The sequence below is a fragment of the Sus scrofa genome, unplaced genomic scaffold (assembly GCF_000003025.6).
Source record: "Sus scrofa isolate TJ Tabasco breed Duroc unplaced genomic scaffold, Sscrofa11.1 Contig1832, whole genome shotgun sequence".
Taxonomy (NCBI): Eukaryota; Metazoa; Chordata; class Mammalia; order Artiodactyla; family Suidae; genus Sus; species Sus scrofa.
In genome coordinates, this window is record NW_018084957.1 from 7039 (window position 1) to 25429 (window position 18391).

The 18391-nt window shown below is 40.2% G+C and overlaps 2 protein-coding genes across 2 annotated transcripts; one reads left to right on the plus strand and one right to left on the minus strand.

The window, feature by feature from the left end:
- The first annotated feature begins 735 nt into the window (after positions 1 to 735).
- Positions 736 to 2716, plus strand: LOC100514973 (olfactory receptor 52A5-like). Its single transcript, XM_003129511.2, has one exon. It carries the CDS (start codon positions 1412 to 1414, stop codon positions 2360 to 2362), a length of 951 nt encoding a protein of 316 aa, XP_003129559.2. The 5' UTR covers positions 736 to 1411; the 3' UTR covers positions 2363 to 2716.
- A 10402-nt stretch (positions 2717 to 13118) lies between these two features.
- On the minus strand, positions 13119 to 14072 carry LOC110258301 (putative olfactory receptor 52P1). The gene has a single exon (XM_021081465.1). It carries the CDS (start codon positions 14070 to 14072, stop codon positions 13119 to 13121), a length of 954 nt encoding a protein of 317 aa, XP_020937124.1.
- Between the last annotated feature and the right edge of the window lie 4319 nt (positions 14073 to 18391).

Below are 18391 nucleotides of genomic sequence, written 5' to 3' on the forward strand. Positions count from 1 at the left end.
TCTCTGTGCGACTAGACATTGAAACCAGGGCAAATGGATTTGCAACTGCGTTAAATTGGGTGCATTAGTGCTGCATGTCTATTAGATGTATTTAATAAATCATCATATGTTGAGGCCAGACAAAAAATTTTTGAATTTTTCTTAGAATATGAAGAGACTCTTCCTAGAGGAGGTAATGATTGAGTTGAGAGTTTAATAATAAATGAATATTTAGACAAAAAAAAATATAAATGACTGTGTGTCCAGTGGGAAAGACCAGGAAGGGCAGGAGGAAACCCAAAGGACGTGTTATGAGAAGATGAAAGCATAACGTACAGCGATAGAATTCTAAATTCGTTTGCATATTCTAGCACCTGTCCATCTCCTTATGGCTGATAAGCTTTTAAGGGTGATTAAGTGAAATTTAGCTCTAATATTAATAGTACATGTGAAAGTTTATTTTTCTCTCACATAGAAATTAAGCATATCATTCATTTAGAATGAAGTTCAATATCCTTTTATTTAAAAAGGTTTGTCTTGAGAAATGATACAGCAACTTAGAAATTTTTGGATATTATTCTACGAGGCGAAATTTTTCCCATTTCAAATTTTACAGAAATAAGTTTGCATGTGAAAAGTTCCTGTGTCACATTTGAGTCTGGAATAAGTTTGTCTTGTTTATGTTTGTCACGTTACATTTTATTTCAGCTATTTATCTTTAAAATGTATAATTTTATCCCTGTTTCCAGAAAACTTCCCTAGGCTCCCACTTTGAGATGCAGGCAGCTTTTCAATATCCTGTGACAGCCTCCTTGAAGCGTCCCATGTGCAAAGGCGGCAGAGTGCTTGTCATGTGTTCTTGTCACTTAGGTCCTTACCCCATCATCTGTGACGACATCACTTTGTAACTTACTTTCCCAAGATCCAGAACAGCAAGTGTGAGTGGTATTACTTTTATTTTATTCTCCCAGACTGTTGGACTGAATGAATAGGACTTCTTTTGATGAGGGATTTTTCTAGAAAAAAGTATATGTAGCACAACATTTATGTCCTTAAATCTTATTAACTTGGAAGACCGACCAAACTAGACAGTGTTTTAACTAATTATGCAAAAACTGCAAGCAGACACATTCTCTGAATATGTATGTGTTTGTATGTCTCTGTGTATATGACAGAAAGAGACAGAGACAGAGAACTAGACGGAGGGAACAGAAACAGACCTTGAGGTACATCCTTCAAGAAGCCTGTATCCGCATTCCTGAATACAACTGATTGCTCCATCAAAAAATGCATATGTCTGTCAAAATGCCCTTTGAAACCACCTTTAACCACAGAAAGTATGAATCCGGGTGAGACTAGAAGACAAGAGAGACTCTCAACCCAAACGGCCACTTTGAATCGGAAGCCCTAAACCAGGAAGTTCCAGGCCGGTATGTTTCAACGCAATGACACCGTCTTCATGCCCTCAGTGCTGAGGCTGACGGGCATCCCGGGCTTGGAGCCCGTGCAGGCCTGGATCGGCATTCCTTTCTGCGCCATGTACGTCCTTGCCCTGTTTGGGAACTCCCTGCTCCTGGTCGCCATCAAGTCTGAGCGCAGCCTCCACGAGCCCATGTGTCTCTTCCTGGCCATGCTGGGCGCGACCGACGTGATGCTCAGTACCTGCATCCTGCCCAAAATGTTGGGGATATTCTGGTTCCACTCGCCAGAAATAGACTTCGATGCTTGTCTCTTTCAGATGTGGCTCATCCACTCCTTCCAGTGTATTGAGTCAGGTGTTCTGTTGGCCATGGCCTTGGACCGCTACGTGGCAATCTGTGACCCTCTGAGACATGCAGCCATTTTCACCCCCCAACTCGTCACTCGGATTGGGGTTGCAGTGACACTCAGAGCAGCCCTCCTGGTAGCTCCATGTCTCATCCTCATCAAATGCCGCCTGAAACACTATCGGACCACAGTGGTCTCTCACTCTTACTGTGAGCACATGGCCGTTGTGAAGTTGGCAGCCGAAGATGTTCGAATCAACAAGATCTATGGTCTGTTTGTGGCTTTCATCGTACTGGGATTTGACATAATCTTCATCACCCTCTCTTACATTCGAATATTTGTAACTGTCTTCAGTCTGCCTCAGAGGGAAGCTAGGCTTAAAGCCTTCAATACCTGCGTTGCCCACATTTGTGTCTTCCTTGAATTTTATCTCCTGGCTTTCTTCTCCTTCTTTACACACAGGTTTGGGTTCCATATTCCACCCTATGTTCACATTCTTCTATCCAATCTCTACCTGCTTGTGCCCCCGTTGCTCAATCCTGTCGTTTATGGTGTGAAGACTAAACAGATTCGTGATCGAGTGTCCAGGATGTTCCACTCTGTGGGTGCGTCTTGATTTCTAATCATCCAATTTTATATCACATCACAAAACATGTCTCTGGACAATGTCTGTTCTTGGTGAGACTCTGCTTCCTCAAGTTCATCATATGCTGAAATACAGAGTTGTAAGTTTCCTTTCAAGACGGGTTGGCGCTAATTCCTACCAAAACAATGTCGGTTTATGGACAGTTGATTAATTCATCAATAGGTGGAATTGAAGACAGAAATCATGAAGACTTGAGTGTGGTTCAGGCAGTAAAGATCTTTCTTGACTATTTCAATGAAGAAAATTTCTTAAAAACACACCTAAGCGTAAGTGTTTGCCTCTGAGTTACAGCACGAAGTGCACTGAGTTCTTTAAAAACAATAAAATCGGTTGAAATTTGGTAATGCCAATAGCAGTGAGTTATTTTTGTCTTCTAATTTTGATGGCAGTAACGTCCTCCTCCTCATTATATTTATAATCCCAACTCAAGGTAAATACTTTTCTTTCTTGTGATCATCTGAGCACTAAGAATGTCAGGTGCTTAATTTTTCATTGAAACGCACATGTGTATAGTTTCTATTGTGAGCATGTTTGGATTGTCGGAAGCCTCAGTAAGTATTAGTGAAAGTTCCCAGAGACCCCACATCCCGTTTTCCTTACTATGATGGTCTTACTTGGATGATGTGCTTATTCCAATTAGTAAACTAATGTTGACTAATTATAACTAGCTCAAGTCCATGTATTATTCTAACTCCTTAATTTCGACTTCATTTTTTTGACCCAAGATCCTATCCAGGCTACCACATTGCATTTCGCTGCAATGTCTCCTTGAGCTTCTCTTGGCTGTGACTTTTTGCGAGTGTCCTTGTGTCTAGTAACCTGGATAGTCTGGAAGAGTGCCGCTCTGGCATTTCATAGAAATCATCCGTTGACATCGAGCTGATGCTATTCTCTGATTAGATCGGGGTCATGTGTTTTTAGGAGGAAGGCTATGCACTGACATTACAGTGCCGTTTTGATCACACATCCTGGGTACACACTATCAAGGTAGCTTTTCCACTCTTGATGTTGACCTTGGTTACTTGTGAGGTTTATCCACTATAAACTTTTTTTTTTCCAGTTGCTGTTTCCGTACTGTATTTTTTGGAAGGTAGTTTAGGCAGCCCACACCTAAGAAGTGGGGATTAATGTTTCTCCTCTCTTAGGATAGAGTAGCTATGTAATTTAATAAATTGTTTGGAATCCTACATGGCAGATTGATTTATTCTCCTTTGCTTATTAATTTACTCAATCACTTATTTATATCGGTATGAATTTAGAGTTTGAGTTTTCATTTTCATTTGTGTTGTAATCTGGGGTTACTTTCTTTTTGGTCAGGTTGTTCCAATTTGACCATTGCGGGATTTTTTCGTTTGGTTTCTCTTCCTCTCTTGCCGGAGGCCAGCTCCGGGGGCCAGGGAGTGTGCACTTTCCCGAAGAAGATGGATGGCGTCGGTGAATGTACAAATACGGAGTCAGCCTCTTTGTCCCTTCTTTCAGGGCGCTGGACTGCTCAGATTTTATTGGCAACAGTGGCTGATTATATAGACAGCTTTTTGCTACAGATTACATCACAGTGTTAAAAGTCCATTGGTTAACTGTTACATGGTATAGCAGCTATACATCCTGTTGTAAGATCTTTGTTTTAACTAAGTGGGTACAATTTAGGGGCAGTTAGGTACAACACATTATGTTGTAAGATCTCTATCTCAACTATACGTCGTCCAGTTTAAGGGCAATTAGGTACAGTAGTTGCCACATCGTGTGGGAGGGAGGAGACTCAGTACAGATCATCCCACGGCCAGCCAGTCTTTACAATTTGAAGAGGCCACAGACACAAGAACTTGGCATTCACAAACCTTGTTTGCAGACTGGTGCTTATCCTCAAAGCGTTATGGCAGGGAGATAGTGTAAGTAAATATAAACCAACTTCACTAAACTAGCTATCACTTAAAAGCTTTTAAAATCAAGGACGAAACTCACAGCCAGGTTTCTTGGATAAGATATGTCTAACTTTTATGAAGCTCATTAAGATCCTAACTCTAAAGTTTACTATGTAACTAGTTAATAGATAGACACTATGTTTTAACTAAGTCGGATTAAAATAGAGGAAAAGTCCTTCAGGATGAAATTCTTATTAAATTATTGTTGTGACTTTGTTAAGTCACAAATCACCACAGGAAAATAAGAATGGGAAATAGGAATAATAAGTAAATAATCAGGAAAGCCTGAGGAAAACTGAATAACAAGTGAATAACAGAAAAGACTAAGTCATCCATGGAACAGTCCCCACTCAGCAACACAAAGTGGAAATTATTTCCTGGGAAATTAGTTTTCCACCTACGTCAGCAGGCGAGCCTTCCTGTCTTCTGGGGCCTGTCCTCGGAACCGTGCCGTGCAGGCAGCCTCCCTTCCTCGGCTTCTTGTATCGTCTCGGCTCCCCGCACTCTCTGACATACCCCTCAGTGTGTGTGTGTGTGTGTGTGTGTGTGTGTGTGTTCTTATTTTATAGCATTAAAATTTGCTCCAAGTTCTCCTTGCATATTTCCTGAACTGGGTCATTAGTCTGCTTGTTTTTAACCTGAGTGTCTTTCTTTTAGGTTCTCTCAGCTGACAAAGCAAGGAATTTCGTGTGTATCCTAATCTGTGTAAATACACGTATCTGTAAATATATCTATATGGAACCATTTGTATCTAAATTAAGTTAATCTCGAGTCCTTACTAACATCTGCCACTTTCATTTGTTACCACATGGATCTTTCTAACCCCTTCTCCTTGCTTCTCTGTAAATTCCTTGTCCGATAGTGAAAGGACTTCAACCGCTTAATTGTTAATTTCCTGTATCTGAGTAAACCCATGTCAAACTTGTGAATCCTTGACCGTGTGGTAAACAACTTTATAAACTAGAGTCAAGGGTTTGTGGTCCCTCGCATTTGCTTTTATTCCTACACTTCACTCGCTTCTCAAGTTGCTTAGATCAGTACCTTTCCCCGCCATCCCCTTCAGTGAGATGATTTCCTACATCCGCTATGCAGCCAGGTTATTTTCTTACTGTCTGCGTTCCCGCTGGGATACCTCTACGTTCCAAGCAATTATTGTGAATTTGCAAATACTAAGGTCCATTCTACGCTTTAAAGGTATATGCTTTAAAAAAAAATACATAATTTTATGTATTTACCATATGGTATCATACACAATATTTGTATCAACCTAAATGATCTGTGGACACATGGTTTTATTTCTCCCTTTTAAATCGACATACCTTTTATTTCCCTGTATAACTGCTCTGGTTAGGGTTTCAAGTGTGATGCTTTCATAGGAATGGTGAGTGGTGGGGTTTTTGCCTTGTTTCTGATCTTAGGGGCGAGTACCGCTTTCCCACCGTTAAGGATGAAGTTAGATGTGCGATTTTTCTGGTAGATGTTCGTTAGCGACTTTAAGAGGAACCCTGGAATCCTGGATTGCTGGAAGGGTTTTTATCCCCCCCACGCACACTGGGAATGGCTGTTGGATTTTGTCTGTGCTTTTGCTGCATTGATATGGTCATTTGATTTTCCTTTTTAGCCTGTTCTTGTGATGAAAAGACATTCATTGATTTCCCAGTATGGAACCAGCCTTGCGCCCCTGGAATAAATCCCACTTGGATATAACGTCATGTTTTTAATACGTTGTTGAAGGTTCTTTGTTAACACTTGGATGAGACTTGATGCGTCTGTGATCATGAGAGATACAGGTCTAGTTGGTCCCCTCTGTTACTGTCTTTGTCTTTGCTGTTAGGTTAGTGCCGACCTCGGAGAGTGCGTTCGGACTTATTCCCTCTGTGTCTGCTTTCTGGAAGAGATTGGAGAGAATACTACTTCTTTAAATATTTTCTGGAATTCATCAATTGAAACGTCTGGCCCTGGTGTTTTCGATATGGAAATTTATTATTTATTAACTTACTGTGTAGTTTCATAATTCTGTTTCTCTCTGAATTTTGGTTATTTGCATTTTTAAGGAATTTATCATAGAATCCATGTTTTCATACTAGTGAAAATAGAAATTTTCATCGTACTTTCAATTTTATTTACAGTGTCCATGTAAGTAGTAGTTATGAGCATGTCTTTCATTTGTGATAGTAGCATTTTTCTCAGTTTCCTATTTGCTTGCTTAGAGATTATCAATTTTATTGAATGTTTGAATAAACCTGATTTTTAACCGAGTTCTGTATTTTTATTTTCCTTTGTTCAATTTCAGGGATATGTGTTCAAATTTTTCCTTTTATTTTTTTTCTTCTGGCTTTATGCTTAATTTGATCTTCCTTCTGTGGTGTCCTAAGGCAGAAGTTTATATTATTGACTGCAGATCTTTCTTTTTCCTACTGTATTCATTCAGTGCCATAATTTCTCTCTAAGCACTGCTTTTGCTCCTTCCCACAAATTTTGGTGTTTTATTTTTATTTAGTTCTATTTTGTTTTGTTTTCTCTTGAGACTTCCCCTTTGATCTATTGTGATTTAGAAGTATGTTGTTTAATCTCCAAATCTTTGGAAATTTTCTAGTGATTTTTCTGTTAATATTTTACAGCTTAATTTCATTGAGGTCTGAAAAGAATATTTATATTGTTTCCATTCCTTTACATGTTTAAAGTGTGTTCGACGGACTGGAATGTGGGATATTTTTGAATATGTTCCATGTGAACTTGAGAAAAATGTTTATTGTGATGATGTTGAATAAAATATTCTCTAACTGGGAGTTCCCGTGGTGACTCTGTGGGTTAAGAATCTGACATGGGGTCCATGAGGATGTAGGTTCAATCCCTGGGCTTGCTCAGTGGGTTAAGGATCCGGTGTTGCTGTAGCTGTGGTGTCGGCTGGCAGCTACAACTCTGATCGGACTCCTAGCCAGAGAAACTTCCAAATGCTGGGGTGCAGCCCTAAAAACAAAACAACGCAAAAAACCGATAAATGTCAATTCGTAGCTATATATTACATCTATAGATATATCACTACATATATTTACATCTGTATCTATAGATACAGATAGGTATTAGGTCAAATGGATTGAGAGTGTTCTTCAGCGGCTGTATTCTTGCTGATTTTCTGACCTCTTGATCAGTTACTGGAAGCAGGGACTTCAGGTCGTTACTGACAGCCGTGGCGCTGTCTACACCTCCTCGCGGCTCTGTCCGTTCTGCACACGAATTGTGATGCTCTGCTCGCTCTTAGGTTCATGCCCACCAAGGGCTGCTCTGTCTTTTGGGAGGGTTGCTCCTACCTCAGTACATAATCCCCACATCCTTCTGATAATCTTCTTTGATGTGAAGTCGGCTTTGTCTGAAATTAACCTAGTTGCCCCCACTTTCTTTTGGTCCGTTGACACTGCATGTATTTTTCCATTCCCTTGGGGGTCCTGGTCTTTGATCCGCTTCCAGTTGATGTACTAGGCAGTTCATATTTGAAGTGAGTATTCGTGTGGTTGGGGTGATATTTACCATGTTCGTAACTGTTTTCTGTTGTGCTTATTCTTTCTTTCCTGTTATTCTTTCCCGTTTTCTCTCTCCTCTGGACTTGACTGAGAATTTTACATGATTTCACTTTCTCTCCTTGGAATGCCAACTATACACCTTTAAAGCTTTTAACTGTTGGTCTGGAGTTTTCAGTATACATTTACAAATACCATGAGCCCACTTAAAATAATCCTGTGCTGTTTCGCAGTTAGTGCAGGTGGTTTACAGTGGAGTTTCCCCACTTACACCCTCCTGTCCCTCATAGCACTGCTGCCATTTATGTCACTTCTCCATATCCCACGATCTCTTGAGTTCTTCTTACTGTTATTACTTGAGCAAGGAGGTATCTATTAAATCAATTAGGTATAAGAAAAATCATTTTTCTTCCTTTATTCTTTCTTGGCACTGGTTCTTTATGCAGATTCAAGTCTGTGGCCTGTGTGTTTTTCTTTCTCTCTGAAAACTGTTATTTCACCATTCTTGTGGAGCAAGGTCGTTGAAGTCTCAGGGTATCTGCTCCACGTAGCTTGATGTTGTCTGTGAATATCTGTGTTTGCCTGACTCTGGAGATTTTGAAACAGTAGTTTTCTTGCAGTCTTATTTCTCGGAGGAAATGAAGAAAAGCCATGTTTTTTGTTTGTTTGTTTTTATCATTTTTTCCTGCTGTAACGATGGGAGAATGACATCCAAACTTTTTACGTGACAGGACTTACACCCAAATTCTCGCATGTGCTTTAATCCAAAATGCCCAACTAAATATCTAACAGATCACTACGTATATTCACATCTATCTGTAGGTCTAGGTAAGTATAAAATAGTTAGATAGGTAAAGAATAGAGTTAACTAAAGATATGTTTGAACCATGATTATGAAATTTCTGTGGATAATGGCTTAAATAAATAATATATTCCCTGGAATTCCGACATGGCTCAGCAGTAACAAACCTGACTGGTGTCCATGAGGATGCGGCTTTGATCCCTGGCCGCTCTCAGTGGGTTGAGTATCTGGCATTGCTGTGAGCTGTGGTGTAGGTCACAGATGTGGCTCGGATCCTGTGCTGCTGTGGCATAGGCTGGTAGCTGCAACTCAGATTTGACCCCTAGCCTGGGAACTTCCACATGCCAGTAAAAAGAAAAAAAATATATATATATATATATATATAAACATACATATATACCCAGTGGTGGTTTCCATATTTACTTCCTTTGTGCTGAAAGATGATCTCCATTGAATTTTAAAGTCAATGTTCACAACTATAGCAAGTAGTACAAGGGAAAACCCATACACTTCTCAAAGGAGACCGTTTGGTTCTGTGTTATATATGCCCGTTTGGGGCACTGAAATGGTTTTGATGTTCCTGGAACTAAACGAAATTAAATTTCACACGTGAATGTGTATCTATAGGAAGGACTGAATGATGAAGCAGACCTATTTCATATCAGGACTTCAGCTGTGGCTAAAATGTCTTTCTGATGTATGTAACATGGTTTTATAGAAAGTTTCATAGAAGGTTTAAAACTAAAGAGTGGGTCAGTAAAAACAAACAATTATGGAGGAATATAAATGACTAATACATTATAATGTAATGAATAATTGCTCTAAATTATAGATCAGCAAACTTCTTATGTAAAGAGACACTGAATATTCTAAATTTTTTGATCATATGATCCCTCCCTGTTTATTCAGCTTTGTTCCTGTAGGGCAAAAGCTCCCATCGATGCTACATTAATTGATGGATATGGTGGTAATGCGATACTTTTTTTTTTTTTTTTTTTTTTTTTGCTTTTTTGTAGGACCACCCTTTTGGCATATAGAAGTTCCCAGCCTACACCACAGCCACAGCAACATGGGATCCAAGCCATGTCTGTGACCTACACCACAGTTCACAGCAATGCCAGATCCTTAACCCACTGAACGAGGACAGGGACTGAACCTGTGTCCTCGTGGATGCTGTTTGGGTTCAATACTGCTGAGGCAATACACTTTTATTTACAAAAAGAGGGAGCAAGCTGTATTTGGCCTATGTGCTATGTGTAGCTTGCCCATGGGCCTGACACATTCATATTCTACGTGGCAAACCAGCAGTCGTGTTAAGTGCAAAATGTACTGAAGCATTGAATTAAATAAGTGTAGGTTTGGGGGTATCTTTATTACCTGGAGCCAAGGTCATTCATTTTACATAAGACTGTGGGGCCTTCACCATTTCCATTGTACTGTTCTTTATTCCCAAGGTGACCAATGACCTTCACAGCGCCACCAGCAAGATCTTTGCCTTGCCTTTCTTTTTTTTCCCACTTTTTAGGGCCACCCTTGTGGCATTTGGAAGTCCCCAGGCTAGGGGTCGAAATCAGAGATACGGCTGTCAGCCACAGCCACAGCAGTGCTGGAACCAAACCACGTCTGTGACCTACACCAGAGCTCACATCAACGCCAGATCCCCGACCCGCTGAGCGAAGCCGGGGGTCAAACCCACATCCTGATGGACACTAGCTGGATGGGTTTCCGATGCACCACAGCAGGACCTGCCCAAGATCATTCTCTGTGGGATGTCCCTGTTGCTTTTCTAATTATATGTTTTGTCTGGAAGTTTTGTTCGCTTTTATTTGTATACATCTCTCTCTTCTGGATTTATTTCCATTTTCCTTACTATGTCTGTTCACTTCCGTTGTGATGTTGCCTCCATTCTGAAACCCTTGCCCTGTTACCTGGTACTATTCTCATCACTCCTAAGACTCGACTCTCCTTTTCTTGGCATCTCCTCCAAAAAGCCTTAAATAGAAATTTTTCTTAGAGAGAGTGGTATTTGAGGGAGTCCCTAATCATCTGCATAAGTTTTAAACTGTTACATGGAGTTCGTCCTTTTTTCCCCCCGCACTATCTGGGACAGATGCTGATTTTTTTTCTTTTTATTTAACTCATTGTTTCACCTTTTAGTTGCTCATATATTGGGGCATATATTTGACACTTACTAGATAGTTATCACATTAATTGATTTCCTCACTGATTTCATTGACTTGTTGTGTTACTCATTGATACAATAAATTTTGTAAGCTGGTGGGATGGATAAATAAATGCAAGATGTGTGCTTTTGGACATGTTGAGTAAAGAAATGGGATATCCTAGTAGGGATATCTGATTCAGAGCTCTCTTGAGGCATTTGGAAAAGTATCTTTGCTACTTGGTCTTCATGTCTTCAATGGCCATGACGGCGCTGTTCCTGGTGTTACAGGGAGGAAGATTCTGTTGACTATTGCGATAGTTGTGTTCCAGTCATAATTCAACTTAATCCTTGCTCTGGTATCATGACGTATAAGAACTGTTTTCTACATTTAATCAATGAGGAAACTCAGAATTTATAAAATAGTGAAACTCAGTTATTAGTGAAGTGATATTTGAACTTTTCTCTTCCCCAGACTCTAGCTCTAAAATATCTGATAGAACACACAAGATACACTCATTGAAAACATGAAAGATTTCCTTTATTGCAAAGAATCACAGCTGTACAGCTATTTGCAATAGAAGCCATTCAAAAGTTAATAAGATACCTATACAGTTATAAACAAACCAGAATATGACTATAGCAGAAATGCATAAAAAGTCAAAGTTTGAGGGAGCTAATTCATTTGAAAAACAAACAAGTATCCAATATATATTTGAAAAATAAGTTCCAATCTTTCCCAAAACCCAACTCAATGAACCCCCCCATTCCCAGTTGAAGGACGTTTTGCACAGAGCATTTATAGATGTGTCCAGTGTAGTGTCCTCTGTTTTCCACGTGTAATACAATTAATTTGTTAACTAAGAGGTTAATTATTGTCACTTGAAGGACTTGATAAATGCGACTGACAAATCAATACCTTCTGAAGCTTAAAAAAAGGAAGTGGGGGATTGAACGTGGACACAAGGGATTTTCATGCTCTTCAAGTGCAGCTCCAGTGTTGAAATCATGGTCATAGTGTTACTGAGCTGTATTAACTGGACATTTTCCCAGTAAAAACAAAGGATTCCTGCCTGGGGGCTTGCCAAAAAATTGTAAGTTATTAGATATAAAGGGCTTAAGGGAAACTCAAGAAATCTGTCACAATATCTCAAAGAACAAATGTGGGAAAATAAAATAAAAAATATTTAGAGAAATGTTTCCATATTTTTAAGGTGAGAAATAAGTGTAAAATCTGTGGATTAGTATAGCATGATAAGGAGCATGTACTCTTGAGCTGGTGTCGGTAGGTTCAAATTCTATGTTGCTACTTCCTAGGTAAGTTACTTTGTGCAATTTACATAATCTCTCTGTGTCTCAGTTTCCTAACAGATACATTAGAAAAATAATAACACCTATCTCACATTGCAGTTTTGTGTTCTAAAGCAGTAAATATATGTGAAGGATTTAGTAAGCAAACGCACAGCTATCATTTTTGGCATGTTAATCTGTCGTTACTGAAATAAGTAAAAAGAAACTTGAAAATAATGACACCGATGTACTGCCTGCTGCGCTGAGGAGGCAGATAAAACTTGAAATGATTTGAATGATTTTATATTCAAGAATTTTTTTTGTTCTTTTTTTAGGGCCACAATTGTGGCATGTGGAAGTTCCTAGGCTAGGGGCCAAATCAAAGCTGCAGCTGCTGGCCTCTGCCACAGCCACAGCAACACCAGATCCAATCTGTATCTGCAACCTACTCAACAGCTCACGACAACACCAGCTCCTTAACCCACTGAGAGAAGTCAGGGATCAAACTCTCATCCTCAAGGATACGAGTCAGGTTCCTTCCTGCTGGGCCACAATGGGAACTCCTATGCTCAAGAATATTTAAACAGAGCATTTAGCGACTCAAAATGTGGGGAAAAAAACTGTTTAATGAGTTGCATGGTCCAATGTATTTGCTTTTCAAGTGTTGCAATAATTAGTCATTCCCACATGTGAATATTATAAAAAATGGACTCTACAAATAGTCTATGAAATAATGTCAATAATAAATAACCATTACTGCTAGCATTTATTAAAGCTTCACAGGAAGAAGCATGCCTTCATTTCTAAAAAAAAAAAAAAAAAAAAAAAAAAAAAAAAAAAGAGAGAGAGAGAGAGAAAATATTTTAAAAGATTGAAACTAAAGAAAAAGAAATAAAGGTACCACATCACATATCCCTGATTAAAAGCATAGCTGAATCAAAACGTAGCATGTTAGGGATAAGATTGTAATTATTGTTAATGCACCATGACTTCATGAAACAGATTCTATAACATGGGTTTCTTTTTACATATTTTAGTTTTCAGAAATTTTCCTTTTTGGGAAAAAGAGACCAATCACTCGGTCACGAATCTGCCTGGTCTTGACGCCATACACCAGGGGGTTGACTGCGGGGGGCACCAGGAGATAGGAACTGGCAAAAATTATGTGGACACTTGGGGGCACCTTCTTGCCAATGCGGTGGGTTAGAAAGCTAAACAGTGCAGGCGTGTAGGAGACAAGTATAGTGCAGACGTGGGCAGCACAGGTGCCCAGGGCTTTGGAGCGGGCGTTCTGGGAGGAGAGCCGGAAGACCGCCTGAAGGATTTTGATGTAGGAGGTGGCTATGAGCCCGAGGTCCAACACCATCACTGAAAGGGCCACAGAGATGCCATATGCCCTGTTAACACGCGTGTCAGCGCTGGCCAGTTTCACCACAGCCATGTGCTCACAATAAGCATGATTGATGACGTCTTGGGTGTAACACGGTAGCCTCTTAATGAGGAGAGGACAGGGCAAAACCATAAGGACGGCTCGGGTCACACCAGCCAGACCCATCTTGCTGACCGTCGGTGTCGTCAGGATGGTTGTGTAGCGGAGGGGCATGCAAATAGCCACATAGCGGTCAAAGGCCATGGCGACCAGAAGGGCGGACTCAGCTATGCAGAATGTGTGGATGAAATACATTTGTGCGAGGCACATATCAAAGTCAGTCCAGTGAGCATCCAACCAGAAGATGCCAAGCATCTTGGGGGCTGTGGACGAGGCCAGGGCCACGTCGTTCACGGCCAGCATGCAAAGGAAGAAATACATCGGCTGGTGGAGGCTCGGCTCGAGTCTGACGGTCACGATGATGCTGCTGTTGCCCAGCAGAGTCAGGGAGAACAGGAGGCAGACGGGAATGCCGATCCAGCAGTGCAAGTCCTGCAAGCCAGGAACACCGACCAGGAAGAAAGATGAGATGCAGTGACGTGTAGAGTTGTCTGCCATGTCAGAGCTGAGGAGCTCACATGCTCAGATGCCACATAGCCAGCTGAGTCCCCTCTGGGCAAAACGCAGGATGCCAAGTGCTTCTTCCATGGTCCTATATACAGAGGCTCCAGACACTGTGTGACAGGCTCTCTGACGAGCCAACTCTTCTCTAGAATGTCTGTAACTCAATGGGGAAATCCCTTCACCACTCTGAACCTCAGTCTCTTCCTCTGCAATTAACAAGATTGACTTGTTATTTAGAACGTTTCTCCTCCCTCTGCAGTTTTATTGTATTCTACTCTTTAATTTTTATATCCACTAAGTAGCTTATACTTTCCTTATAAAGTTTTTATCAGTAATCCTTCAATAGTCAAAACCGATTAGTTTACTTAAAATGTTACATTAAAAGCACCCTTTTACTCAAAATTTTTTAAATTAAAAAATTTTAAAGGTCATGGTTTAATAAAAAAAATAAAAGTTGATGTGAATACACTCTGTAACTTTCCAATCTCTTTCCAGCCCCGGGCTTGCCACGACTTTTCTTCAGTGTGTTCCAGAACGTCCAGCTGCTCTGGGATCATACTCCCTGGGGTTGCTTTCCTGTGGCCTCACACCTACTTTACCGTTGACTCAGTTCTACGGTCCCTTTTCTGCCTGACAAACTTCTACTGATCTTCTTAATCTCTGATGAACATTCTCTAATCTCTTCGTTGTCCACCTCGAAGAGTTAATAAGCCCACCTTTGCCATTCCTATATATCCTTTACACACATTGATAAATAGAAATGTTACATCTTTGGGTAAGCATTCATTTACTTCCATAAGTACACCACTTTTATATAAAACATGAAGTAAAAGGACCATTGTTTTGCTCACTTGATACTGCGGAAGCAGCTGACTGTCAGTGATTTAATGTTAACTGAGACAGGCCTGGTCATTTGATAGTGTGAAGGCTGCTTTAAGTCAGGGCAGCACCTTAGGTTCTCTGTGGGCAGATTGGGAACGTGGTTGCTCTCAGCTTCCTAAATCTCTCTTCATCAGCACGTTCGCTCATCCTCCAGTCTAATCAAAGACAGTGGGTTCTCTCAATTCTCACCCATACGGTGCTTCCTCCTCTAAAGCAGTAGCATGGAGGCTTAGGTTTGCCACCAAAAGACCCCTGTGTGCTGGAGCCTACATGGGAACAGAAGAAATGATGTGGAAACATCGAGAACAGCTTTCTAAGACTGCATTTTCAGTGACAGGCATAACTTAAAAACGTCCTTTCTTCTGTTCATAAGCAAAGCTGCAAATGTATATGTTACCCTGCATTTTGCTTTCTTTCTGGATGCCATTGATATCCCACATTTTGCTTCCATTTAAGGAATAAGTCAAAGATATTAGAGTAATGAAGAGCAACAATTTATGTATGCCAAATCTATTTTTTTTTTTTGCCCCTTAAACTGTTTCCAGGGCTTGAGAAAAACATATATTTTGTAAAATAAGTAATGCTAATTTGTTTTTCCCAGCAAAAACAAAAAGATTTAGAAAAGGATTATGTAACTCATGCCTGTAGCTTCAGCTTCGTCCCACAGGATTCTAGCTCATTCTCTCATCTTATACCAAACAAACAAACAAACAAAAAAATGATGAAAGAAGATGACAGGATGTAAAGGAAAATAAAAGGCTGATTTTCCTTAAGTGTACCCTTCCCTTAAATTGGTATAATCTGGAGAGTGCATGAGTCTCACCTCCTGCATTATTTTCATCTCATTTCCCTTCCATACCACCCACTTGAAACCCTCCTCATCATCCTTTTTCATGTCTAAAACCAACCAGATCTCAAACCCATATTCAAGGAAAACTTTGCCATATGGCTTGAATTGTATAATTCTACTCACCTTATTATTGTATTAGTAGGTGACTTTGAAGTGTAGATGGATGAACCTAATTAGCCATTCCTCTTCCCACTTTCCTTCAATAATAAATTACTCCACGCTTTACCTTCTCCCACACGAATTTACCATCATCTTTAACTGCGCTCTTCAGAAAACACACTTTCCAAAAGATCGCATCCTGGGTACCACTGCCTGTTCTTTCATGTTCTAACACCCAGCACAGATTCCTTCTCTCTAGATACCTGCGGTTATTAATTGTCAGCACACTCACATATCTTCTTTCGTTTTCTTTTCTTCTCAGCGTTGTTGCAGCTCCCCGACATTGCATCTCCCTGTGATGCTTCTGCACCTGCACTGTTGAATGTTACTGAGGAAAATCAAATAGCTTTGGGGGGTCATGTCACTTAAATTGTATCTCAGTTTTCTGAACTCTAAAATGTAGTCATAAGAATGCATTTTATTTTTGTTTTGTTGCTTTGAGGATTATATATCTGAATGTACCTAACGTGTTTAGTTGGCCACATAACACACAGTAAGCACCTAATCAGTGTAAGTTGTTATTGTGAGAAACGATATTAAAGAATAGCATTCGACTACGTGGAAATGCTGGCTATGCTACTTACTTTTTAGCATCCCAGAAAATCACCTCATCTCTCTATGTCTTGGTTTCCTCATTAGGCTGATGGAAATGATGTGTCCTCATTCACACGGTTTCTATAACAAATGCGAATATTCGTGTAGAGAAAAATAGATCAACGTGAACGAGTTCGCCTTTAGAAAAGTGGCTGAAACAGCAAATACTCAACAGAGGCTAACTGAACTCACTAATAAGTTCAGTTAACCTGCACTTACCATCTTGTCTTTAAGATTAAATATTGTGGCTTAGAAGCGAAAATGAAGAATTATAAATTACCTGAGAATTCCTCTTCTACTCAAAAGCATCCTTAAATGTGCACTCACCTTCACCATTTCCATCCAAAGACAGGAAAGAAGGAACCCTCCCAGCTCCAAGTTTAATATCCAGTCATGGTTACTCTAAACCAGTCATCTATTTTAGACAGATTCACCATGTCAACAACCACGTTGTTCTGTTCAATTGAAACTTCCCCCAATCACTGCGTCCTATCTCCTAGTTAATTGCACTGAGTTTAAGATAAACTCACTAACCTTTTGTTGCTCTCCATTTATCTCAGCCCATATCTCACATATTTCTGAAAAGCAAATTGAAAATTCCCTATCCCCTAGGTTAATTTATCTCCGTTACAGAGAAGTAAAACTCTTTTGCCAAGTAGGTAAGTGATTGCCTACAAACTGAGAAGATTCTCTCTGTGTTTCTGAATCATCTGTCCCAGTTATTCTCACATTTACCTCCTTCGTGAGACTGACAGCATCATAAAAAGGAAGACGTGGAAATCTGATAAGCTCTCGGTATGTTCTGAGTGAAAACCGGAGGTTTTCGTGTATCCTCTAAGTGTTTCACAGGCTTGTATCCTGCAACTCAAGCTTCTGACTCTCCAGAGATGGCCAGCATCTCTGTAATAATTTCCTACTCTTTTTTTTAATGCTTTCTTAGGCTATGTTTGTTCAATATTATGACTACTCTGAGTTACACAAGCAGAAATAGCTCTGCCTTCTGTTAAAGGAACTTTGATTCTTGCTTTAAGAAAGATAGTGCATCAGTACTTTTTTAACGTTGAGAATATTTCCTTCTATTCTCTCGTACAAAATCACCTTACTCAAACCCTACTAATGTCTCTTATAAACATAGATATATATTCTCTGTCTCAAAAATTTCCCACTTGACTTCCACCTGCCTGGTCTGAAATAATACCTCACATAATAATATGAATTGTTGCTCCCTGCAAATCCTCAAATGATAGTTTTCCGTTCCTGTCCAGACAAAGCCACTTGCCGGGGGATGGTTAAAAATATATGGCAGTGGTGGCTTTGGGGACATCATGGCCTCTGCGTACAAGTCAGTAGCTATGAAATATGATGCCCAGGAGTCTCATCAGGGTTTGGAAGGTCCAGAGGTCCCCTGATTATACACGTAGGAGACACAGAAATGGAGGGAAAACAAAAGTGGGCCCGGACTTTGCAGACCTATTATCACAGGGGCAGACCTGCAATGCTGTGATTCCCCAGAGCTTATGTGTGGCCAAAGCTCACATATTTCTCTTTGGAAAATACAGTCTCTAGAGACAGACCCCTGGTTCCCAGTGTTACTGGACTGTTAAGCAAATGTTTAGCTCGTAGAAAAGGCTGTAAGAAGACCAAGAAGTGCAAATGAGTTTTGTGTAAACATATGGTCTGAAAATTAATATCGGGCTTAGGACGTAATAAGGCCACCACGATCTGAAAGTTCAGGCCGTTTCAAGAGCTCCATTGTGTGGTTCTTCTGCCCTTGTGCCATTTTATGGAGACCCAATTCCCGAGGTCTAATTTTCCTCACTGGTACCCA

What these genes read in the sequence shown, in the direction of transcription:
- LOC100514973 (XM_003129511.2), top strand. Translation starts at nt 1,412, where the DNA reads ATGTTTCAACGCAATGACACCGTCTTCATGCCCTCAGTGCTGAGGCTG.
- LOC110258301 (XM_021081465.1), bottom strand. Translation starts at nt 14,072, where the DNA reads ATGGCAGACAACTCTACACGTCACTGCATCTCATCTTTCTTCCTGGTC.